Source organism: Panthera tigris, chromosome C2 (assembly GCF_018350195.1).
Source record: "Panthera tigris isolate Pti1 chromosome C2, P.tigris_Pti1_mat1.1, whole genome shotgun sequence".
Taxonomy (NCBI): domain Eukaryota; kingdom Metazoa; phylum Chordata; class Mammalia; order Carnivora; family Felidae; genus Panthera; species Panthera tigris.
The window spans coordinates 78,377,226-78,403,575 of record NC_056668.1 but is presented as its reverse complement, the minus strand read 5'-3'; the positions used below and the strand labels follow the sequence as shown (position 1 = coordinate 78,403,575).

Genomic DNA, 26,350 nt, shown 5'->3' with positions numbered 1-26,350 from the left:
CCTTTTAGCTGAATAAGTCCTAGTCTGCACCTGCCTCTTCTCTGGAATACTTCCTTTCAGGCTACATGAGAGGTCCCTTATGTACCCTGATTGTGCAGTTCCTATAGTTGCTTTATCTTTAATTATTAATGTGCCTGTACCTCTCATTTGACTGTAAACTCCATGAGGGGGGAAGCTCAATTTATTCATCTTGTTTTTATAAATATACAACTGCTCCATAGTGACTGCTTAGCAATTACTGAATGCAATAGATTCCTACTGTTGTAAACATGGTTTTCTAAAGCCCGGTAGATGACTCATCTCACTAAGACAGGTGAATACTGACAATGATGTGTCCAAGATCAGACACCGAAGAATGTTAAAACTGATTCTAAAACCCAGATCTCTTAGTAGCCATGTCCAGTACCTTCTCCTGTACAATGCAAACGCTACTTGATTGCTTTGATTGTCTAGATTGCATTTAAAGAGCTGTGTGTTTTCTGCCTTTCAGAGTGGACAAACAGGATCCATGGGGCCTCCAGCTGTTCCCCCTTCATTCCGCCCTGAAGATGAGCTCGAACACCTAACCAAGAAGATGCTGTATGATATGGAAAATCCACCTGCTGATGAATACTTTGGTGAGTGGGGTTGAGAGCTGGCTTCTGAAGTGAATGCCTTGTTCGGTTTTTCTTAATTGATAATGAGGAGTATCAACATCTCCACTGGCAAACGATTTGGGTCTAGATGCATTGGAGTTCGAATGCACATGCACAAAATGGAAGGTCCTGGAAATTGCTTTGTGAAACTGCCATAAATGTGATATCTGTTCAGCTCATACTAAAAGCACACGGGTATTGTACAGTTTCTTGGAATACAAATTTGATTTTAAAACTAATTTTTGACAATTTGTAAGCTTCTCTAAATTAGGCAGAAATAGGATTTCTGTATGTGTTCAGGCTCCTCACTGGTCTAAATATTTATATACGTGCAGGGACATCTGGGTGACTCAGTCGATTGAGTGTCAGATTCTTGATTTCGGCTCAAGTGACGATCTCACGGTTGGTGAGATCGAGCCCCATGTTGGGCTTTGCTCTGACATTGTGGAACATGCTTGAGATTCTGTCTCTCCCTCTCCCTTCACCCCCCTTTTCTCTCTCAAAATAAATAAATAAACATTTTAAATAAATAAGGACATAAATATTTATATACAAAATACAGAATTGGATAGTGTCTAAATTCTGTACTCTCAATTCTTTCCCTCTGAAAGTTTGGGAAAAGATGTCCCACTGTATTTTTTTCAACCTTCTCCCCTCTCCAAATCTGTGAACAATTATGAATGGTTATTTCATCCAGTCCGTTAGTGTAATGTGAATTTATGAACTAAATGCCAATTAAGAGGTGTTATGAATACATAACCTGTACTCGGAGGTTGTAATTATTCAGGAGAGATAAGAAAAACACATAAGTAATGACTAATCTTGGTAGAAAACCATAAGAGGCATAAGAGAGACTTATGTTAAATATTATAAAATTTAAAATCTCTACTCCTCAGGAACATCAGGAATGCCTTCTAAGGGAATCGGTGGCACCTGAACCTGGCCCTTTTAAAGCAGTGCCTCCCAAACTTTCTGTGATGAAAACTGTTTCTTTCTCCATCTGTTGGAGGCCAGTATTTGTATAGAGCACAGTTAAAATTAATCACTAAGAAAATGAAATAAAAACAATACAAAATGGAAGGCCAAGTTTTACCATTATGAGATCTAACAGGGATGTATTACTCTATTAAAGTGTTATATTATTTTCTAAATACTCCCTGTTTTTGTACTTGTTCCATTGCAGGGCGATAAACATTTCTTAAACACCCATCCATGGACCACAGTTTGAGTAGTGTCGTTTTTGGGACATGTGGAGAGAGGATATTACATTGAGGGGAGAGCAGCAGCAGAGGCACAGAGGTGGAAACATTACACAGGGCTTTTATTTTTTCTGACGTTTACTATTTTCGTGTCTCCCCCTTGCTTCCTATTTGGGAATATGTACTATTCGGTGAACTGAGGGCCCTGATCCAAAGCCACGCCATAGATGGAATGGGTTAGGATATGAAAAATGTAGCACTGATTTATATATAGGGTATAGGTCAATAGGGGCAATAATTAATTCTGGTTCTGGTCTTTTCTGTGCCCTTGACTAGCTAAGCAGCATTGAAATGTGCTCCATCTGCTTAAGCCCCATTTCCCACCTTGGTAAATCAAGAGGGTGCAGCAAATGATTTCTAGAATTTCTATCAACACTAGTAGTTCCTATAGAAACAGCACTAATCCAAAGAAATACAACAAAACTAAAAGCTAAACATAACTTGATAGGACAAATACATGGAGAATAGTTATTTTAAAAGAGTCTCTAGTTATATTAAAATATACCAAAAGTGCATCATACTCTTGTTCTTGATATGGGGAAAAGTTTTATATTGGAATCTAAGGTAAACTTTTTAAAATATCATGTTAAAAGCAAAAAATAAGGTTACCATATTAAGGTATATTAAAAATAAAAAGCAACTAACATAACATGTATATATGCCTCAAATATCATAGCAACTAAATACATACCAATAAGGAAAATTGAACATAGATGGTATTTGTGCTTATGAATATGTATTAAGATCTCTGCGAAATAGACATAAGTTAAATATTATCTTTGCATTTAAGAACTGCCCTAGTTACTAGCGTGGACAGCTTGAACAACTCTCTTATGCTCACTCAGTCTTTGTTTTTGTTTTGCTTTATCTATAATATGGAAATAATTGCTAGCTCATACTGTTATTGTGAGTATTGAGTGAAATATTTATAGAAAGCAGTTAGCCAAGTTCTTGGCATGTAGAATGTCCTCAATAATCAAAGTTATCCCATGCTTTATTTAAGAAAATAAAATATGCCCATTAAAAATCCATTAATAATACCTGATTTAAATTTAAGTTCCTACCAAAAATAGAACATGTGTCACCAATTGGTAAATAATCATTTAGCCAAATAAGGATTATGAAGCATGAGAGAGAATGTGGAATAATGATTAACTTTTATTGAGTGCTTACAATATGGTGCCACTATTTTATGTACTTTATAAGAATTAAATCATTTTATCCATATAGAAAATATATAACCTCGTAAATGCTATGATTATTTCCAGATTAGGAAATTGAACCACCAAAATGTTAAATAATCTTCCCAATATCGACAGCTAATAAATTGCAGGACTGGATTAGATTCCAGACTCTACTCTTTTTTTTTTCCTTCTAAAAACTTTTCCCCCAGCTTTCCTAAGATAGACCAAAAAAACAAAACAAAACAAAACAAAAAACCCAAAAAACAAACAACAACAACAACAACAAAAACAATTGCACATAACCAGGATCTACAACTTGGTGGGTTTGGACATATGTATACATTTGCCTTGCCATCAACACAATCCCACTAATAAACATATACATTACCTCCAAAAGTTTAAGCTGGATAATTAGGAATGGTTTTATGGAGATCAGCTTTGGATAGACAGAAAATAGAAGAAGGATATTCTCTCCTAAGTAGATAAAATGAACAAAATACAAGTTGAGGTCAGGATTATTTAAGGAAAATTTACTTTAGGTAGAAAACATCCACCAAGTGCCTATTACGTGCAGACTACTCTGCTAACTGTTGGAGACATATAGAGATAGGCAGACAGTGATCTTACCTTTGAAGGTGCCTTTAGTCTAATAGAGAATATATACAGGGTTATAGTGTTTAATCCTAACACAAGACTGAAAGTGACAAGTGACTGAATCAAAGTTGAGCCAAAGTTCTTTGAGAATTCAGAAGAAAAAGGAGAATGGACATCCCCAAGCAGGAATGAAAGCATGTTTATAAAATGGTTAGCATTAAAGTTACGTCTTTAAAATTATGCTAATAGAGATTTGGAAGAGGGATTACAGTAGAGAAGCGATGTCATTTCCGATGAGGGGAATTTTAACATAATGTAGAATAAAATCGTTAGAGTGAATCGCCAATGTGGAAAGGAACAAAAATTAGGATATAAGGTTGGAGAAGAAGGCAGGAGTCCTCAATGGATGGCAGATTTAATTTAAAAACCTATTAAATATTCGGGGCAAGTTTAGAGAAACTTGAATATGAGGTATATATTAGATAATACACCAACATTCATTTCTTATGTGTGGTAGTGGCATTGTGGTTATACAGAACAGTGTCCCAATTTTTAGGGGCAACATGTTGAAGTATTTAGAGTGAAGTGTCATGATATCTGCAACTTACTTTCAAACAGTCTAGATAGATGATAGATAGGTTGATAAATCTGCACATATATATAGATACAGATACAGAAACAGATACAGACATGGACACAGACACAGACATAGACATAGACATAGACATAGACATAGACATAGACATAGACATAGACATAGATATAGATATAGATATAGATATAGATATAGATATAGATATTGTGGGGAGGGCAAAGTCACTTTACATTAAAACACCTAGAGATGCCATTACCGCACAGCTACACAGGACATCCTTCTTCCCCCCAAAGGTATTGAAGCTTCACAAATGAATTATGTTAAGACTCCTTCCTTGGGTGGGAGAAATAGTTACATTCCTCTGCCTTCTAAACTTGAGTATTTTAATGAATTTTTGAAAAATGTTTGCTTGTTTGTTTGTTTGGGGAGAGAGAGAGAGAATGAGAACTGGGGAGGAGCAGACAGAGAAGGAGAGAGAGAATCCCAAGAAGCTCTAACCTCAGCATGGAGCCTGACTCGGGGCTCAATGCCATGACCCTGGGATAATGACCTGAGCCAAAATCAAGAGTCGGATGTTTAACTGACTGAGCCCTCCAGGCGTCCCAATGAATTTGAGCTGCCTTCTCTTGTGTACGTTTCCTTCTTTTCTACTGGACACATACCTTTCCTACTGCTGAAGAGATGATAGTCATTAGAATGGTGATGACAGAAGCTGATATTTGTCGAAAGCTCTATTCACAGTCACAGTCTGACTGACAGGTCTGGTGACAATGTCTTCATTTTTTTAGGGGAGGACACAGAGATTAGAGAAGCTGAATGAGTTGTTCAAGGTTTCGTAGTTAATAAGTTTCAGGATTTGGACTTTTTCTTGTCCTCTTGAGTCCGTGCTGATTCATCACCATTACAGAAAGGCATATGTTGTTCCTGCAGATTGTCAATAGTTGGCTATCCTGCCTCTTGTCATCCTTTCCCTCCCCAAGTCATGATCTTCAAGTGAGAGACTATCTTTGCCCAGGGCCATTAGTTGTATAGTCAGAACTTCAATGTCACTGGCAATATATTTTAACTGTGTATAACTCCTGAATTAACTGATGTGACACTAAGCATGGGCTTTTTGCCATGGTTCAGATACCTACTTTAAGACTGCACACCTAATACCTCCCCACCAACCATGTTAGCTGACTAGCCCTTCCGTTGACCATGAGGGGAGGAAAACTGCTGATAACTACAGCACATCTCAACTGACTTTTCTTAAGTCAGACCTTGATAAAATATTACAAGCAGGTGCACTTCTCTAAGCTACTCCTCAGCTGGGCATTTTTTTTTTAATGGTTCTCCTAAAAAGATGTCAGTTTTAGTGTTTCCATGCACTCCCTCTTCCATCTACTTCAAAAAAACAGGGATTGTTTCATTCCAGTATTAGGTAAATGCCACAAGGAATGGACCATAGCCCATCAGATGGGTGAATCCATATCTTTAAAGAGAAGACAAAACTCCCTCATGCTCTGAGCATTTTCCATCTACTTAGCCTTACATAATTGGACTCTAGAAGATGCCCAAGTGTCTTTTCTCCCAATGGAGGCCTTGAGAGGGCCTCAAAACACTACCCTGTAGGGAGAAGAAAGGAAACACACCAGAAAATTGGAGGTAGAAGAAAATTCTGATCTGATTCAGTAACCAGGCAGTGGGTCTTTGGCCCAAACCATTTGCAGCAAGGCTTGCATCTTAGAGCAACCCGTTTCCCTGGGCAACTAGGAAAGCATGTTTTTACTAGGGGAGATTCTCAGTTCCAGGGATACATGTGCAGAAAGAACAGAGGTGATGAACTATGAATTATTATAAGTTAGAGAAAACTGCAGAACTTAAAATGAGAGGCAGAATTTTAAATTTAGCTATTAAAAAGAACGGGGAGAAAGGCAACACTGCCAGAATATTAGGGAGTTTACAGGGCTAGTTGCCATCATTGGAGCTTTTATTTTTCAGACAGTTTTGAGGAGGAAATGGAATGGAAAGTTGAGTTTGTCTGTAGATATTTTTGCCACATCTTTTGAATTGATCCAAGAGTGTTCCATGTTGGTTGACACACCCCAAGCCTGTAAGTTTTGCACTTTCATTCATATTGAAAGAGAAAGTATATTTGTGGAGGAGAGGTTCCACATTGTGATCCCTGTGTCCATGGCACAATTCTCCCCCAAATAATGGTGTTCTGGCTGCACAGACCCTGAGACCCAAGACAACATTACTGGAATGTAGTATCTCTGGAAATGAGAACTGTGATATATCTGAGGATAGAATGAAAATATCTACCAGCTTATTTTTAAACACAAAGCTGTAATTATCTTGGCATTGCTTACATAGTGTTGTCTTATTCCTTTAAAAAAAAAAAAGTGAAGTGTGTGAGTCTCAAAATTGTCTAGTGAGCTATTTGAAGAATCCCTATGCCTTCAGAACAGCACTAGGTAAATTCTCTTCACAGAACTTGGCATTTGTCTAAGGATTTTTGTTTGTTTGTTTCTCTCTGAGTATTGTTATTGAGGTATATTGGGAAATTTTACATAAAGACAGTTCTGAGGGAACTAGGAGAGTTGGGCAGAAGCAGAAGGTAAGCAGCAGTGGGGACCTAGCATGTGGTAAGCCTCAAGAGAAGAAAGGCATGGGTGGGCCTGTGCTATAATTACTTTATTAATAAAACTAACTCACCATACTTGGTGCTGTGTATCTTCTCAGTGGGGAGCAATATGGAGGTCCAACGAATGTTTGTGAGTAGAAAGAGAGAACCCCAATCAATGAGGACGGTAGTCCATTCCTCTTCTGTGCTAGTAAGACCTGTTGATAAGTGAGCATGTCTAGGGGATTTGGACTATGATGCCTAGGAAACTGCAAACCACTATTTGAGATACTGTTGAAGGTGTGGAGAAAAGAAAACCTGGAGCCCGAGTGCTGCTGGAAGACTCCCATGTGGAAAAGAATTAAACTTAATATCCATGCTTCCAAAGTTAGCAACAAAGCAAGGCAAGTGAGGGGAAGCTGGCACATTCCCATGTAGTATAATGAATTAACTTTTTGAGCAGACAGAAACCAGTTCTTGGAAGAGTCTAGGCCCACACCCAATAACCCCTTGTCGGGGAAGCGGTGATCGGTATTCCAGCATCTCATGGACAATGAGATTGCATTCGGAAAGTACTATCCTGCTCTGATGGTTCAGTGACTTGGGTGTCTAAACTGGCCTAGGAATCAGCCTCTTCCGTCCACTGTCTTGTTCTACCCCCAGATTATCATTAATGCTATCTATATACCGCTTGTAAAACATTTCCTACTTGTTATGTCATTTGAGCTAAACAGCAGCCCTGCGAATCAGACAGTATTTCCCCCTGTTTGGCACATGAACACACACAGGATCTGAGTAATGAAGGGACTCCCCACTCTCCAGGGCCACCACCCGCCCCTACAAGTCAGAGATCCCATAACATAGATCCCCTACGTGGCACAATTGCGGTGAGGCCCAGACCTACTACTCTAGAACCTGTTCTCTTTCTACCCCATCACACTCTTTGCACCCTGTTGCCAGATCGGTCATAAACCTGGAGGTAGACCAGTCACCAGGTTCTGTGCTTTAGCTTTTCTGTCAGTACAAGGAATAACGTGTCTGCTCTGAAATGCACTTAGAGGGTCTCAGCTGAGAGGTGCTGAGTAATTTGTTTTTCTTTGTTTTTATGATTTTGTGTCAACAGTGTAATGTCCAAGGTATGCTGTCAACTATAAACTGGGAAATGACTCCAGGTGCACAGTTGCCTTTAGTACAGGTGGAGCCTGAGGCCTTTAGGATCTTATTTTCGCACACACACAAAAAATGACCTAATTAATTAAAAACCCCAAAAACCACAATGAGAGAAAAATTAGAAAATGCGTAGCTTAGAGAAAAGTTTATATTGATTTAGGAAAAAAAAAATGGATTTCTTGGTTTTGCTTCTCTCCAGCTCTTTGTTTAAGGTATCTGTGGGTCATGGGAATAGAATGTTTTCTAGTTAATGAGACATATTAGATATATTTCCTTTTGTGGTAGTGATTTCTGGTAAAATGTTTGCTTGGGGCAATATATGTTTACAGCACTAAATAAATAATCCTCAGCATTGTATGTGTTCCATCTCAGCACACGTTAATTTTTAATTAATTTGGCTATCGAGTGTATTTTTAAGCATTGATTTGGGAACCTGGGCTTATAGTATCATAAAGAAGAATTTAAACTTAGAAACTTTGAGGAACTCTCCAGAATCATGTTTCGTTTTCCAGAAAACTGAAGTCCAGATGACTCATTCAAGGTCATACAGCTGGAAGTGTTTTAAAACTCTATGGCCAAAAATTCCTTTCTGAATAAAGAATAGAAAGTAGTCTTGTCTGCTGGGAAAAGGAATGGCAGGGTTATTCAGAAAAGTGAGGAAGTAGGTTTGCCTGCTGTTTTTATGAACCCACTCCTGGATACTCCTTATTCAAACTTGAGTGAAGAATGGGTTGTCCTTAAAAATAATACAGTCAGTAACTTGTTAGGGCCTATGTGTGTATACTGTCCTGAGTTCCTTGATTTTTAAATACAAAATAGCTGAAGAGATCCCCAAAACCCTTTTTTTTCATTTTCATCAGATTACTTATTTGTAATATTTCTTGTCTACTTTCCCTACTAGAATGTAAATGTGATGGAAGGCAATAATTTTTTTTAGTTCACTGCTGTGTCCCCATCTTCGATTCTAGAACTAGGCCAGACTGATAAGAGATGTTTAATATTTGCTTAATTAATTAATCAACATATAAATGGAAATTGTGAGGAAACAAATGCGTATTCCCTGTGGCAAGACATGGTATACAGTAAACTACGGAGGGATAATATTTCATTCATTTCATAGATATTTATTTAGCGCCTTCTAGAATCATAAAAGGTTAGAGCTGGAGAGAATCAGAGACTGTGTAAGGAAAACTCCCTCATTTTTAGAGATGATGAAGTGAGTGAGTTTTCTAAGTTGCAAACTAGTTAGTGATAGAGCCATGGATTACAATTCAGACTTTCTCATTATTTCTTTAAAATTTATTTATTTGGAAGCACCTGGGTGGCTCAGTTAAGCATCCGACTCTTGATTTTGACTCAGGTCATGATCTCACACTTTGTGAGTTTGAGCTGCACATCAGGCTCCATGCTGACAGTGTGGAGCCTACTTGGGATCCTCTCTCCCTCTCTCTCCCCCTCCTCCACTCACTCACTTTCTCTCTCTACCTCTCTCTCTGAAAATGAATAAAAAGTAAACTTAGGAAAGAAAAGTTTTCAAAAGGGGGGTTCCTGGGTGGCTCAGTCAGTTAAGAATCCAACTCCTTATCTCAGCTCAGGTCACGATCTCATGGTTTTTGACTTCAAGCCCTGCATCAAGTTCTCTGCTGACAGTGCAGAACCTGCTTGAGATTCTGTCTCTCCCTCTCTCTGCCCATTCCCCACTTGCTCTCTCCTCTCTCTCTCTCCCCCTTTACTTATTTTGAGAGAGAGAGAGAGCGAGAGAGTAAACTCCATGCTGTCAGCCCAGAGCCCAAAGTGGTGCTCCATCTCACAAACCATGAGATCATGACCTGAGCCAAAATCAAGAGTCAGACACTTAACTGACTGAGTCACCCCAGGGCCCTCATTCTTTCTCTTTAATCACTTTAAGGCATGGAGAATGTGTAGAGCAAGGTACAGTTGCTACATTCCTTGAACTTCAGTAAAAACTAGATTGACACCCTTGGACTTGATCTCTTTTACATGTGTTTTCTCTGAAAATTAAGGATTGAAATTGGTTACTTGATAGGTTACATAGTTGAGATGTTTTAAGTTCTAGATCATATTTCCTCCCATTTCCCTCATTTCCCACTGTGGGGTTTATAGTCCTTGGAACCTAGGATAATCTCTCAACTCGTCAGTTTGCTACTATTCTAATCTAAATGGGTCAGATGCGCAAGGTGTCACATTGAAACATCCTTACCCCATGTTTATATGTGTTTTCCATAGCAACCAGCTATGAAAGGTCATTCACTTACAGTGGGCCCCTTCAAGCATATGAGACACCACTCAGGATCGGTGTTTCATTCAGTCTTTATATCAACAGCAGACACTCACTCATTCAGTCGCATTGAGATCATCATTCTCTTTACCAGAGAATGAAATGTAGAAAAGAGATTCCTACTTCATAATTAAAAAAAAAAAATGTTTCTTTGCTTAATGACTGACAGCAAACTTGGCGATCTGGGAGAGAATGCACTGGCATGAGCACACGGTGTGTGTCCACCCCCCCGCCAAAAAAAAAGTTCCAATTCTTAGGTTGTTTATGGTTATGTGCTGAACCGTGTGGCTAGAGTTTAGACCAAAACCTGCAAGTGCTAATTATGCATTTTCTGATCTTACACACACAAATACAGATAACTCTGAACTCCACTCCCTTTAACCCTCCAAACCATCCTCCTTACCCCTCACCTGCTCTTTCCCCACAACTTTCTCTATAACACACAGATAATCATCTCCTTCCAGACTTTGAAGTGACATTAGGTTTGTCAGAAGGGCTAATGAGTGACTGTCAGCAAAGCCATTGTTTGAACATCTGCAGAGTTCTATTTGATAGGCATCTATTGTACTTTTAATTGAACATATTCATTCATCTACAAATATTTATTGAGTGCCTACTATATACCAATCATTGTAGTGTGCTTTATGGGAAATAATGGAAATGAGGTAACATAATGGTCAAGAAGAGAAAGCATTGTTAAATCCTATAGCACAAGGGCTTGGATGGAGAACACATTTTATGAATGGCAGTGGAAAATACATGGCTTTTCATCTAGGTTCAGGGGCTTTTTCTGCTATTACCAGTTGACCCGGGCCAAATTAAATGTCACAGGAGTTCACATGAAGAGACCCCCATTGCTGGGGAGTAGACTGGTTGGCAGCGTACTAGCTGTTGTACTATCTGAATTCTCAGTTGAATGCTTTTAAAGAAAAGCAAGCAGAGGGGCACCTGGGTGGCTCAGTTGGTTAAGCGCCCAACTTCGGCTCAGGTCATGAGCTCACAGTCCGTGAGTTCAAGCCCCACATCGGGCTCTGTGCTGACAGCTCAGAGCCTGGAGCCTGCTTCAGATTCTGTGTCCCCCTCTCTCTCTGCCCCTCCCCTGCTCAAGCTCTGTCTCTGTCTCAAAAATAAAAATAAAAACATTAAAAAAAAAAAAAAGCAAGCAGAAAATATCCAAGGCCAATAAACTGGGAAGCTGGTCCAAATTAATGACCTTATTCCAATTATCTTCCTAGCTGACTCCAAAGTCAGTCATATTGTATTAAATTGTCCCAGATTCATTACAGCAGCTGCACAGCTGTGAGCTCAGACTTCAGCTGGTTCTCTAACTATCAGACCTTCTCCTGGACTCAACTCCACTCATACCTGTGAGTATCATGTGTTAAAATTCAATGAGGAAACAGAAACAGCGTGCAGGAGTGACTTGTTGAAGGAGGCTAAGGAAGATGCAGTAGGCGGGAGGTACTAGAAGACAGTTACTAATCTCCACTGCCTCTATCTCCCATTTAGCCTTAGGATCATGGCAAAGTTAGAGAGGCACTTAGAAATCATCTAGCTTCAGGGCTTCCCATTCTTTGATAACTGGAGGCACCTTTATAATTTTTATCATAATGCATTAACTATCTGTACTATTTTTTGCCTAATATTTTTATTTAAATCAATTAAATTTTAGCCTACTTTATCTTCCTCCATGTCAAAAATATCCATAATCTGATTTTATGGGTTGAAATAATTGCTGCTTTTTCCCCTTAAAATACATTAAATCAAACTCCACATTGGAATTTTAAAATGTTTATCCATGAACCCCCTCATGTTCAAAATATTGGGAAATGCGGATATAATTCACCAGGAAGACAACTTGATGGAATACCATGAGGAAATAATTTCCTCAAGGTCACCCATTGAGTTGACTTTAACAAAATAAACATTTTTTACATCCAGAGGCATCACGTTATCGTGAGAGACAGGGCAGTGGTTTAAAGAGCCAGAAATCAAGCATTCTGAGGCCAGATTCTGGGCCTGACACTATCCTGCTGACTTGCTATGACAATTTAGTTCAGCCCCTTTCCAGGGGACTCATCTCCTTCGTTAGGACATTAAAATACATAATTTATAGATCCTTCAGGCCCTTATTTTTTTCCCTCAGATATTTTTCATACATTGCCTTCTATTCACATTAAAACATAGGTAGATAGGAAAACAGCTGTCTGATGTAGAATTACAGCATTAATTGCTTCAGAGTTCCACAGGATTGGAAGATAAGCTCAATGATCTATTCCCTAGGCCATTTTATACTCTGCTCAATGTTGTTCCTCATTTCTTAAGGTTTATGAGAAGATTCACTGCATTTAAAGTAGCTTTAACTATCAGTTAACACAAATAAAATAGGATTGTAGAACATAAGGAATACTCTGTATTGAAGTGGATACCCTAGCATCACTGTTTAAGGATTTTCCTGAGTCAATAATGTTGTTCACTAATGTTACTTGGCATACATAAGTGAAATTAATATTGGTAACCATTAATGCGACAATGGTCTTCAGTGTAGATAATCCAGCACTGTCATAAAAATGCAGAATGTATCTCTTGTTACATGGCACCGAGAAACAAGCACTGGACTTGGAGTTCAGGGTATCCAAGTATAAGTTCTGTATCTTCTCTGTATGATACTGTGGACACTTGTCATTTGTAATGTGCTTTGGAACATATTGGTATGCATTATTTAAAAACATTATTATGGCAGTTTTAAGATTAGAGTTATCATTTTCCAAAAGAAACCAGTTTATCCAAGGACAGGTTAAGAAGTGGAACCAAATTCTTAATTTAGGTTTTCTGGATTAAATTATGTATACTTTCAACAATTGTATTTAACCTCTTAACATTTCTGAGTTTCACTTACTCCACCTATTACAGAAGATCATTTTCATATTTTATATATATATATATATATATATATATATATATATGTGTGTGTGTGTGTGTGTGTGTGTGTGTGTGTGTGTGTATAGTGAGGATATATTGTGAGGAGATATATATATATATATATATAGAGAGAGAGAGGATCAAGTAAAACCAGTAGATGGGAAAATACATTCTAAACTATAACAGACCAAGGTGCACCTGGGTGGCTCAGTCGGTTGAGTGTCTAACTCCTGATTTTGTCTCAGGTCATGATTTCACCATTTATAGGATTGATCCCCATGTCAGACTCTGCTCTGGTAGTTTGGAGCCTTCTTGGGATTCTTTTTCTGCCCCTCCCCCTCCCCGATCGCTCTCTCCTTCTCTCTCAAAATAAATAATAAACATTTAAACCATAATAGATCAAAAATTTAAGAGCTGTTAGTGTTGCTTCCCAGTGCAACGTCTGGCTTGATTTATGCCGTTTATGATTAGTGTATAATAATCAACCTCTCTGAATTTTTAATGTTAGTGCTTGTCTCTCTTTGAATTGGCACATTGTGTCTTCTTATGGTGTTCTGTTGCTAATGGAATATCATTAGAGGATAGAGAAAATGTTTTCCAGTTGTGTGTGAGAAAGCAACACACAAAGGCATACCACAGTGTCCTCATTTGCTGAGCAAACTACTCTTGCTTTTTAATGTGGAATGCAGAAGATCTAATTGAAAAGAGACAAAAATGAATTTTGACTCAGATTCTGCAGGATGAATCATAACCCACTTTCTCATCTGAGATGTGAAGAAAAAAAATTAAAGAAAACCAACCACCACACAGTTTTACTGTCAGTGTCAGCATAATCAATACAGAGTATTTTTTTTTAGCAGAATAAAGAGTGAATTACTACCAGGCTATGAACTGCAGGTAGTAGAAAACCAAATTAATTTTTCTTTGTCTATAGTCGGCTTGAAATTGCCTTTCTTTTTCGGTCTTCATTAAAACATGCAATCAAGAGAGTTTGGGGTCTGTGAGCAATTTTTGCCCCAACCATTCAGAAATGCGATGATCTCTATTCAACGATTAAAGGCCAATAAGAGACTAGGCAAGCTTGGACCACATTCTATCCCAATGTCCTTTTGTCATGCAATAGGGAGCAGGGAGACAGCAAAGCAGCAGAAACCTGGACACAGTGGAATTGCTGCTTCCTTGAATTTAACTTACTTTAATTGTTGATGTGAGTGACTACAGAAAAATGAAGATTTTTGTCTGCTGGAGCCCAGAATACAAATATATAATATACCTTACCAGCAAATGTAGCTTTTTGAAAAATTTGAAAGGGTTTTGTACAGAGAGGTGCTATAGACTATCCTAGAACATGGTCTTCAATTCCTAAATCAATCAATTTCTTTCTAGTTTTTGTTAATGTTCTTTTAATAGCTTCTGTGGCCTTTATTTCTCATATAGATGTGTGTGTGTGTGTGTGTATATATATATATATACACACACATATATATGTGTATATATATATATACATACACACACATGTATATGTTATATATGCTATGGAGCATATATAGCATACATTTCTATGTCTGTGTCTCCTTCTTTACCATAAGATCACTGAGAAGAGAGGCCATATTTTCCTTATCTTGTCCTTCCCCCAAAGAGCAAAATAAGAAGGTAGAGTTAAAGGAGTCCTTAAATCTCTTTACGCCGCTCCATCAAGACTTTTATTTGTATTAGAGATTCTCTAGCTTGGCTTGATCCCAAATATGCCTACTAACAGTTCTGTTGACAATAAGACTAGCTCATATCGAGCACTGACTATATACTACAAGTTTCGCATCCAATACTCCTATAACCCTATAACATGGGTACTGTTCTTTTACAGATGAGGAAATTGAAGCAAAGTGAAGTTAAATAATTTTGCCAGAGTCTAGTAATTCTTGGACTTTCAATTACAACCTAGAGCCTAGCTCTGAACCCCTGGATAAATTGTGCCTTTGACTACAGTTTGCAGAAGGTCTGGTCGAAGATTGGGCTGACAGCGTCTGTGCTCATCATGTGGATTTTCTGACAAATTCCATTTTATGACTCCTTCTGCTTCTCTTGGGGGATTTTTCAGTATGATTTGATTTCCTCTGATTGAAGGGTCTCACCACTGATCAGGCAGGAGGTAGAAATCCAGGTGCACCACCAGTCTGCTTGCACTACAGATGTCTCCACGGGCACTGTCTTAGTTCTCCTACAAGAGTAATAGTGCCCAGCTGGGCCACTTAGTCCAGATGATATAAGAAAAGTGCTTACTGTAATACTGTTTATGATAGCAGCTCTTAGATCTACATCTGTATGCCTCTGTTCTCTCTTGGACTTGAAACCTGGTTCTTGTGATTTTAGCAATATCTATACCCACAAACCCCCTCTCCTTACACTTCATCCCAATCCAGTGCTGCCTTCATTCACACAGGGAAATAGTTACTTTTAATTTTTAGTAGTCCATCTGCACTGGCATCTTCTAGTCTAAGTTAGCCTTAGAAAAAGGCCAAGTCCAGTCTCACTGTCAAAGTGGAAACGAGAGAGAGCAAGGAGAAGGGAACTCATCTTGAAAATAAGGTCACCGTATTGGTATGTCATCGTTCACAAGAGTTCAATGCACTAGCTAGCAATTGGCTTGCTCAGTCGGAAGTTGATGCTATTTTAGGCTATCAGCAGGAGTGTCAATGTATCTGTGAATTTTGGCATTTTATTTCATTAAGGTGGTTCAGGAAGCCAGACACTGATTAAATGATGCTTCGACTTAGCTCCCACTCCTAATTTTGGACGTGTGGTGTCTTCAGGCAGCTGTTGTGACACCCTGATTCTAAAGAAAACTTTTCGTGCTTCTAAAGCAACCTTGGGAACAATCTACCCCACGTCCTGCTATCCTGGAATCTCCCATGCTCTACATCTCTGGTCACAGGTGGCGTGGAGATACTATTGCTTCCAGTTCTCCTCTGGCAAATCAAGGAAATACAGCTCAGGTGTGTGCATACAGTTTTGATCCACAGTTTGTAAGAGCAGCATTCTCACTGACACATAGGCTCAGGATGGATTTTCATTTGGAGATCGTGTAAGAAGATACCTACGGAAGGAATGGCTTCATCATTGCAGTTACTTTCAAAGTCAAGAGATACCCTAGACAGGCCACAAGAATTGTTTAGGTAAGACTAGGAAAATTCTAAACTTTCTGTTGTTGCGAAGGGTTTGGGATCTGATTTCATTTATAAACATGGTTTAAATGAGAAAGATGAGGATTTCTAGATAGGAAATTTATATTTGTTTATCCCTTCATTCTTTCTTAGTTGTTGAAGGCCTGCTTGCTATGCACCAAGCACTGTGCCAGGCATTTCCATTAAACGTTAGTCTACAAAATGGAGACAGATGTGTTTACAGACAACTCATTGACAATATGGTAAGTGCATTACTGGAGTTAGGTGAAAAGTACTATGAAAGGAAAAAAGTTAGAACAGGTTTCTAACAGGTAATGTTATGTTCTAACAGGGGCTGAATGTGAATGGAATTTTCCAGGCAAACCATGAATTTAAGGACATTTCAGACAAACAAGTCAATGGGTTCAGAGAGATCAGAATATTGCAGAAAGGACAGTATGACTAGAGAATAGGAAATTGGAGGGGAAATGAGACCAAAGAACGATCAGTGTTCAGATCAAAATGGCTTTTTCTTTTCTACTAGAGAGTGTAGAGTATGTCCTGAAGGCCTGAAAATCTATGAAGGATTTGATCAAGGGGATGACACAACCTGAGAGATATTGATTAGAGATTCACTCTAGGTACTAGTACTGGGGGGGAGAGGTGGGTGTTGAACACAAGAGGATTCAGTGACTGGAGGTCAATCTGGGTGTCATTTGCATTAGTCTACAGGGAATGACAGGAGCCTGAACCAGGACCTTCATGTTGTTACAATATAGGGGAGAGAGGGATAAATTGAGGCTTATCCTTGGCTTCTATCTTAGGTTAATGATTAATCATTAATCATTAATCATTAAGTGAGATGAGAAGACAGAAATTCAGTAATGACATGCCATTGATTCCTAGATATCGTACTTACTGGGAAGCAATTGAGTACCATTTATCAAGGCTCATTGAGCACCTACTGTGTGTGGGTACTGCTGTAGGCATTGGCACAACATGAGTAATTAAATCAAGCAAAAAGCCTGTGTTATGGGGCTTTCATTCTAGTAAGGAAAGACGAGACATAAATAAGTCAAGCCTATGGTATGTCAGCTGGTGCTATATCCTACAGAGAAAATTAAGCAGGAGAAGGGGGATAGTAAGTGTTACTGTGGTGGTGCAGGTGGAAATAACACAGTAAATAATGTGACAAATATAATTGTGAGGTTCCTATTGTTGGTGAAATCTTGTCTGCCTAATTTTGTTTCCTTTCCATTTGTGTTTGTTTTAAAAATTATTATTTCTCCTAAACAGCAATAGCAACATAAACATTTACAAACACATAGATGTATACACAATGGTTTGTGTTGCCAACATACCACATGCCAGGAAAAACAAAAGAAAACAGCTGCTAAAAATATATGTATCCAAAGGAAAAAGAGGGGGGAGAAAAAAAAATGGAGATTCCCTTAGACACTAATCCTTGCCATTCAAATCGCTGGATAGTATGAATTAGAAAGTCACAGAAGGGAGATAATCAATATTTGAGCGGGTAATGTAATTCTGATACTCTTGTTGCTGGAGGGCCTCAGATATAACCCAAATCCCTTACTTTAGACAGAGAAACTTTGGATCCGGCGAGGAAGTAGCTTGTTCAAGGACACCCAGGTAGGTCTAGAAGTCAGGTTCCTTGCTGGCCCACCTAGGGATCCTACCATTACTCACCATAGAGAGTCTCAAACTTGGGGTCTGGGATCTCACTTTCTGGGTTTGAACTTCTACTTTGCCACAGTGACCTCAAGCAAGTTTCACCTCTCTTTGCACCAGTTTCTTCATGTACAAAATAGGGATGATTATAATAGTATTTATGATCGTGTTTCTGAGGTTTAAATAAGTTAACAGGAATACATGCAAATTACTTAGACCAGTGCCTGACATAGAGTTGGTGTTCAGAAAATGTTCATTCTATTATTGCAATACTGAAGCTTTAGAACAGCATGATGCAGATTACTTGGGCTTTGTGTGTTTGATCACAAACTTGAAACCAATCTCTGATGAAGGCTCTACCTAAGATCTTCTGGAATTTCTAATTAAGATGTTAAAATATTAACTAGTTTTGGGGGGGGTTATTGAATGAATATAAAACACATTAAAATATCTGATATTTGTTTCATTCACAGACGTTCTAGGCATCTCATTTTAGAGCTGAGTTATGTGAGATTCCAAACCAGAGGTAGAACGCTAGCCTTTAAAGACAGGGACATGCCTTGTTCATTTGTGTATATCTAGAACAGACTGGCCTTATAATTGTTGACAGTAGGTGAGTACTGACTGTGTGCCAAGCACCACACTAAACGCTTTACACAGCTGATCATACTTAATCCTCACTGCAGGGAAGCATTTGTATCTGAATTTTACAGATGAGAACTTTTAGACCGAAAGTCGTTCAGTACCTTGTGCAAGGTCACCCAGCTAAGATGGTAAGAGGCACAACCTAAATTTTCATCAACCAGTCTCTGTTTCTGTTTGCTCAGTATGTCTGCCTTTAATGGTGATACTTTTCTCACCTAGTTACTATATTCTGCCATTAATATGAACTTTATACTAACATCCTTCCTGTGCCATTCCTACTGCTTATTCATAGAATTATAAAATCATTGATTGTTTTTTGGTGAAAAGACCTGGAGACAGTTTCCTCGTTCTCCCCTCAAAGACTTAGAATCACCTGAGGGAAGTTTATCACTATACCTACACACCTACCTTATACGTATACTGTGGTTCCGATGTAATCCTAGCCCCACCTCTACTGAGAAAATGCTATCAGGTTGAGAAAATTTCGCTGGTAGAGTGTGCCATATTCCCCAGGTGTGATGGAGAAGTGGAGTGGGGGAGGCTTGAGAATTACTGATAAATTTTCATGTAATGAAAACTGAAAACCAGAGAGTGACAGTAACATCACCAAGATTACAGCTAATTCATGACATATCTACGTGTAGAAGCCGGGTCATTTTGACATTCAGTGTTGGGCAGTTCTTTTGGTTAGTCCTCAAAACTGCCTTTGTGGAATGTGCTGTGTTCTCTTTGATGGTTCTAAAGGAATACAAGGCTAAAAGAAGGGTGTGGTTTTATTTTTTGTTTGGGGGGGGTAGGGAAGAAGGGCAGGGGGAGAGAGACAGAGAGTAGACTCCATGCTCAGTGCAGAGCCCCATGTGGGGCTCGTTCCCAGGACCCTGAGAACATGAACTGAGCCAAAATCAAGAGTCAAATGCTTAACCAACTGAGCTACCCAGGCACCCCAGAAGGGTGTGATTAATCTGCCTGGGATCCAGTAACAAATTAGTTGATCAAAAGAGGATAAATAAGTTTATTATATTATGCTACTCTGCACCTCGTCACTTGGTTCTAGTTAAGTAATAGGTCACCAGTATGGAATGCACACTTTCATAATAGTAGGTTTGTGGGTTGCATAGCTTTCTTGCATATGTTTTCAATTTCTGTTCCTTTGATAACTGAACAAATAGCAGAGATGGTGAAACTCAGCAAGAGAATTATCTCCTAGGTTTTCTGTGATCTGTCTCCTCTAGTGAGTCAGTATGTCTAGTAATGACTTGGTAGATTATAAGGTTACTTGGTTTGTTAGTTAAGTAAACATTTATTGAAAGCCTAATATATCCATCAGTGACCTAGGTGGGGTGAATCAAGAGTTGCTATAAATCCTTTCTGGGAGGGAACAAAAGGTGCTGTAAATACTTAAGTCTCTGTGCCAAAGAAATTCATGGACTACTAAAGGTTAAAGGATCAAAAATAGGGGAGCCTGGGTGGCGCAGTCAGTTAAGCATCCGACTTCAGCTCAGGTCATGATCTCGCGGTCCATGGGTTCCAGCCCCATGTCAGGCTCTGTGCTGAAGCTCAGAGCCTGGAGCCTTGCTTCTGATTCTGTGTCTCCCTCTTTCTCTGCCTGTCCCCACTCATGTTCTGTCTCTGTCTCTCCAAAGTGAATAAACATTAAAAAAAAATTTTTTAAGGATCAAAAATATATACTAATCATTTTGCCATGTGATAAATGTTATAAAGGGGCTTGTACATAATAGCTATGAGGGTGAATATCTGGTAGCCCTGGAGCGAGTGGGTTTTTAAGGAGTGATAACCAAGCCAAGTCTTCAAGGGAGAACAGAATTGTTCCAAGTAGAGACAGAGAGGAAAAATGTTACACAGAGAAGAACCAGCATATGCAAAAGAATAGAGGTAGGAAAGAATGATGACCTGGGAAACAGTAACGAATTGCAGACTTCATAGCAGAAATTCTCTGGGACTAAAGCAAAGTTGAAGGAAAAGGGGTAGGACATGGGAAGAGAGAAGATTCGGGATCCAGTGATGAAAGATGTGGTGTGATATGTCATAAAAAAAAAAAAAGATCTTTGGACCTTTTGCTGTGCAAAATGGGACAGTAGTGACTACCGTTAAATAGAAGGTAACATCATATTAGTGATTTTTTTTTTAAATGAGGGGATAGCCATTGTTATTGCTATGTAACACTACTAACGGCCTAGATAACTTTAGAAAAAGCCATTTCACAGGGGATCACAGAGCTGGAAATTTCATGAGAACAGATTTAAGGCATGTCTGGGGAGACAAAAGGGTACTGCTATCTTTTTTCTCGTAGTTCAAAACAGGAAGTGCCTAGGTATGCAGAAATGCAAGTCAAGCCTAACTACGTTTTTGGTGAGTCTTGCACATATGTTGATTTTCCCACATCAGCAATAATAGTGCCAAATATTACTGTGTGAATAATAACACTGGGTTCACCTGCAGGGGGATCATCAGACTTTAAAAGTGAATACTATGAACATACAGATGTAAGAGTTACTTGCAATTTTCAAAAAAAAAACAAAAAAAAATCCCTAGTAGATCCTCAGAAATCATCAGGTTCTCATCAGGTAATGTGTGTGTATGTTGTTTGTGCTGGTCCCACCTTCAAGCGGAAAACATTGCAAGCTCTCCGCACCTACTTAATAATTTATCTGTGCTTAGAGTGAAAAGTACCTTGAAGTAAGTCGTCGCCTAATTCTGTCATTCTTGTGATGCAGAAAATGATGTCCAGAGAGAAACAGCTGTCTAAGCCACAGCCAAGCTAAGTCTTGTATTTCCAGTCTCTCTGGAAACCTCATTTACCTTTTTCACCACTTATTGAATAAGCAAAGCATTTGGTAGTTATGAATTGAATAAATAATCCCGAAATAACATATCTTGGTGTACTCACTTGTAAACGTAGAAACCATAAGAGAAGACTATTTGGGGAATTTGGTAAGGAAGTAGGATTAGATTTATTATAGGTAACCTTAGGTCAAGTCACCTTTCAAAAGGGGTGGTGATAGAGCATGGGTGTGCCAAGCATGAGAATATGTTAGTCTTTCTCCCTCTTTTTTTTTCATTCTCACATTGATTTAACATGATACGGGAAGGTAATTTATTGACTAAAGGATTGGGTCAATACTACTTGCCTGTATTAGTTTTCTATCGCCGCTATAACAAAGTACTAAAAACTTAGAACACACGTTTGTTATCTGACACTTCTATAGGTCAGACGTCCAACATGGGTTCCAGTGGGCTAAAACTGAAATGTTAGAGCTGCATTCCTCTCTGGGGGTTCCAGGAGAACATCCATTGCCTTTCCTTTTCCAGCTACTAGAGGCTGTCTGCATTGTGGTCCCCTTCTTCCATCTTCAAACCCTGAAACATAGCATCACACACCATTTGTCCATAATCGAGTCTCCCTCTAACCCCAGCTGGAAAAAGTTCCATGATTTTAATGACCTACAGGATTTGATTGAGCTCACCTGGATAAATCTCAAATAATGTTCCTATCTCAAGATCTGTGACTGCAACACATCTGCAAAATCTCCTTTGTCAAAAATGGTAACATATTCATGGGTTGTACTCATTAGTATTTGGTTGTCTTTGGGAAATCATTATACTGTGTATCACAATGTCCCTCTGAGGAATTTTCAATGGTCTTCTAAAGATAACCTGCCAGGCTCGTTTTGGGGCCTCTCATAGAGTTGCCCCCAAAAGCCTGTTTTTTAAGGGGCCCAATTCTTCCTGTATAGTCTAATGTTGGAGTAAAGAAAACCTTGAGATTTGCTTATAAATGTTTTATTTTTAAGTTTATTTATTCATTTGGAAGAGAGAGAGAGAATTTCAAGCTGGCTCTGTACTCTCAGCATGGATCCCAATGTGGAACTCTATCTCACAACATGTAAGACCTTGACCTGAGCCGAAATCAAGAGTCAGATGTTTAACTGAGTCTTCCACTCAAGTGCCCCTGCTTACAAATTTTGCACTGCTAATAAATCCACTCTGGGAAAGCCATTCTGATTCAAGCCACTATATGAAGGTTTTAGAGTACTACTGTATTTAGAACTTATTTGCCAATTCTCTAGTCCTCTTGACGGAACATTTAAGCATAGAAGTATTTAAAAACCCAACTCTGGTTTCTCCCAGCAAATGCCATTTTGGTCCAATCTCTCTCTTAATGTAACTAGGATCCTCCCTTCCTTAATTCTTTCCTTTCTCCCTCCTTCCTTATCTCCCTCCCCCCTTCCCACTTCATTTCATTTACAGAGAAGTGCTGGAAGAAAGGAAGCAAAGGAGTAAGGGCAGAAAGATGTGGATGCGCTACAGAGTATGTAGGTAAAGAGAAAGGGGCCAGGAGGAAAAGTTTTCTATCCAAGGTTTCCATGCCAATCATAGGTAGTCATATGAGATAGTTTCCTTTTCTGAAAATAGTTAAGACAGGGATTCCAGAGTTAAGTAGTAGTAGTAGCTCCATGAAACACTAAAGGGAATTAAGGAATTTGGGACTGATACTATGGAAAAGAGCATGTTCATCAAAACATCTAATTCTTTCTGAATTAGAAAACAAACATGGCTGCCAGGTGGAAAAAACTTATTTCTAACAATGAGAATCAGGTGAAATAGAATTCAGATATGAATGTAGTTATTCCAAGATCTAGGTAAGAGGAGAAATAAGGGAATGTGCTTTAATAGTCCTAAAGATAGACTTGTATTTACATTCCAAAATTTCCCTCTTCCAGGAACCACTCCACACTATAAATTGCCACATGAATGCTAGTTGATTGTGATAATCAGATTAACCAGTATAGATCATAAAAGAATATCCTACTGAAGAGAGAAAAGACAAACATTTTTCAAGTATCTGATTCATAAAATGAAGGTGAAATATATCTCCTACAGTACTGTGATGTATATCAAGCTGAATAATATTAGTGACAATGTTCTCTAAACTACCGCAGTTGTAAAAGTTTTCTTCCTGCTCTTCCTCTATTATCTCACCTCAGAAGTAATTTGTCTTCTTACTTGGGCCAGAGAGAAACATTAGACCAGCCACTGCTTTAGCCATGGGTATCAGTGTGTGTGAATCCCAAGTAGAATTCAAACTTGGTGAGAAAGTGCTAGAACTAGTTGCCCTTGAGCTCCTGCTGCCATAGCCATGCCCACACAGTGTTTGAACTTTGTTACGTTAGGGATGGTTATGATAGCAGTTCCAAATTCGAATCCGAGTCTCCGTGTGAGTATGTACGAGTAAAGGGAGCATTGATAATTACTGCGATGCGGTTGTGAAGAATTCTCAACCTATCTTAGGAATTTTGTTTTCCTTCACCAAAAAGTGTGTGTGTGCGCGTGCGTGGGCACGCACGCTAATAGGCTTCTATTAAAATATAAAAACATCTGTGGAAAAAACAATTATGTAATACTTCTGAAAAATAATTTACTGCTTGTATATTGCCCCGTAAGTCTGTACTCACAGAATATTTCCCCACAAAGCTGTACTAAAGTCAACTTTTAAAAATTAGGCTTCCCTGTAGTATTCTCTCCCTTGATTTAATTTGTGTTTTGTGCCCGTCAATACATTTTTATGGCTTTTCATCCAAGTTATATACTTTTTCTCAATAATTTTATTCCAAGATAAATCAGTTTTTGTTCTTGTTTGCAGTCTTTTTGTTTGTTTCCATTTCTAAGTGGCTATTGTTTGTATAAAAGAAGGCTCTTGATTTATGCTTACTCATCTGAACACCTTACTTAATTATGATATTAGTTCTGTAATTATTTTGCTGCGGTCACTTGGATTCTTTCAAGCATATAGTGGTATTGACCAATTTTGTCATTTCTTACCCTATGTTTATGCTGCTTATCTAATTTTCTTGTCTTATGGCTTAATTACAATTTTTTCGAAATAATATTGAATGATAATGATGATACCGGACATTGCATCTTGTTACTTATTTTAATAGCGATGCTTTTAGTATTTCATATTTTTAAATGATGTTTAGTACTAGTTTCAGTCAAATACTTTTTTCTTATAGGAAATTCCATTCTGTTTTTCTCTTATTTGGATTTTTAAAATTAGAAATGGCCATTACATTTTATTAAATTCTTAGATTATTTCAACTTTACTTACATTTGTTTTCTTTTTTATTTATATTTTAAATTTTTTTAAACATTTTATTTACTTTTGAGAGACAGAGAGACACAGACAATGAGTGAGGGAGGGACAGAGAGAAAGGAAGACACAGAATCTGAAGCGGGCTCCAGACTCTGAGCTGTCCGCACAGAGCCTGACACGGGGCTTGAACCCACAAACCATGAGATTGTGACTTGAGCTGAGGTCAGTCCCTTAACCGACTAAGGTGCCCCTTTTTTTTCTCTTTTAAATGAATTATGTTAGTAGAATTCCTAATGTAGATCCATCTTTACATTGTAATCCTTACTTTATAATATATATTACTTACTAGTCTGGTAACTTCAAGTTGTTAATGTTATTCATTTAGCATTCTTATAATTATATCCATAGATTAGCATTGGTCTGTTCTTTTCAATTCATATGATGTTTTAAGATAACCTCTTAAAATCAGCTTGAAAGTTTTCGAGCTATTTATATGGTCTGGAATAGTTTGAATTATTTAGAAATTGTCTTCCTTAAACATTAGGATGAACTGGCCTTTAAAGCCATCTGTCTTTTTTATTTGTAAATCTTTAACAAACTTTTAAGTTCTTCACTGGTTATTTATTGGGCTGCTGAAGTTTGTTTTTGTTTTACTTGTATTGGAATCCATTTAATAGTTTATATTTTGCTAGAAATTCTTCATTTCATCCATGATGCTAAAAGTGTTAGCATGATATAGGTATATTACTCACTTATAATTTTTAAAATATCTGTCTATATTTATATCAATTTTTATTTTGTCTAACTTTCTTGTTTTCTCTTTAGCCAAGTCTTTTTAAGAGTTTTCTTATATGTGTATGCGCATATAGAGTTTGCTTGTTTTCTAACTCATCACTTCTTTTGTTTAGCTTTATTAATTTCTACTTCCCACTTTGTTTTAGCTTATTTATTTATTCATTTGTATAGCATCTAATCTGCATGTTAGTTCGTTTATTCCCTTTTTTGTTTAATAATGAAAGCATTTAAATTTATAAATGTCCTTCTGACTTCATTTGCAGCCCATGGGTTTTGATTTATTTTTTAATTTATTAGAAATATTTTATAATTCAGCTGTCTTCCATCTGAGAATTATTTAGAAATGTATTTCCAAGTTATTTTTATCTTTTTTTTTTCTATTTTTCTAATTTTATAATTGAGAGAAATTAAGTCTCAAAATTTATTACTGACATATAAATTCCTGACTGAACATTATAAAACTTGCCTTGCTCATTGCTGAATTTGGTATTTTGTCAGCTGGGAACACTAAATACCCCCACTTAACTTGATATTTGTAAAGCTCAGAGTAGCATTGGGGTTCCTGTACACTTTGGCAATTGCCCCATGACTAATTTGGCCAATTTCCAATTCCTTAGGGAGAGACAAAGAGTTGTCTCATTGCCACCTGCTATTAACTAAATGCTTAGGATTCAGTGTCCTA

The 26,350-nt window shown here is 38.0% G+C and overlaps 1 protein-coding gene across 10 annotated transcripts in view; it reads left to right on the top strand.

Moving 5' to 3' along the window:
* Positions 1 to 26,350, top strand: part of LOC102953305 (LIM domain containing preferred translocation partner in lipoma) — a 673,846-nt gene that overhangs the window by 513,162 nt on the left and 134,334 nt on the right. For all 10 annotated transcript variants that reach the window (XM_042998791.1, XM_042998792.1, XM_042998793.1 and 7 more), the window contains one exon: positions 491 to 617. In XM_042998791.1, coding sequence (XP_042854725.1) covers positions 491 to 617 — 127 coding nt within the window. The remainder of the gene's footprint in view (positions 1 to 490; positions 618 to 26,350) is intronic.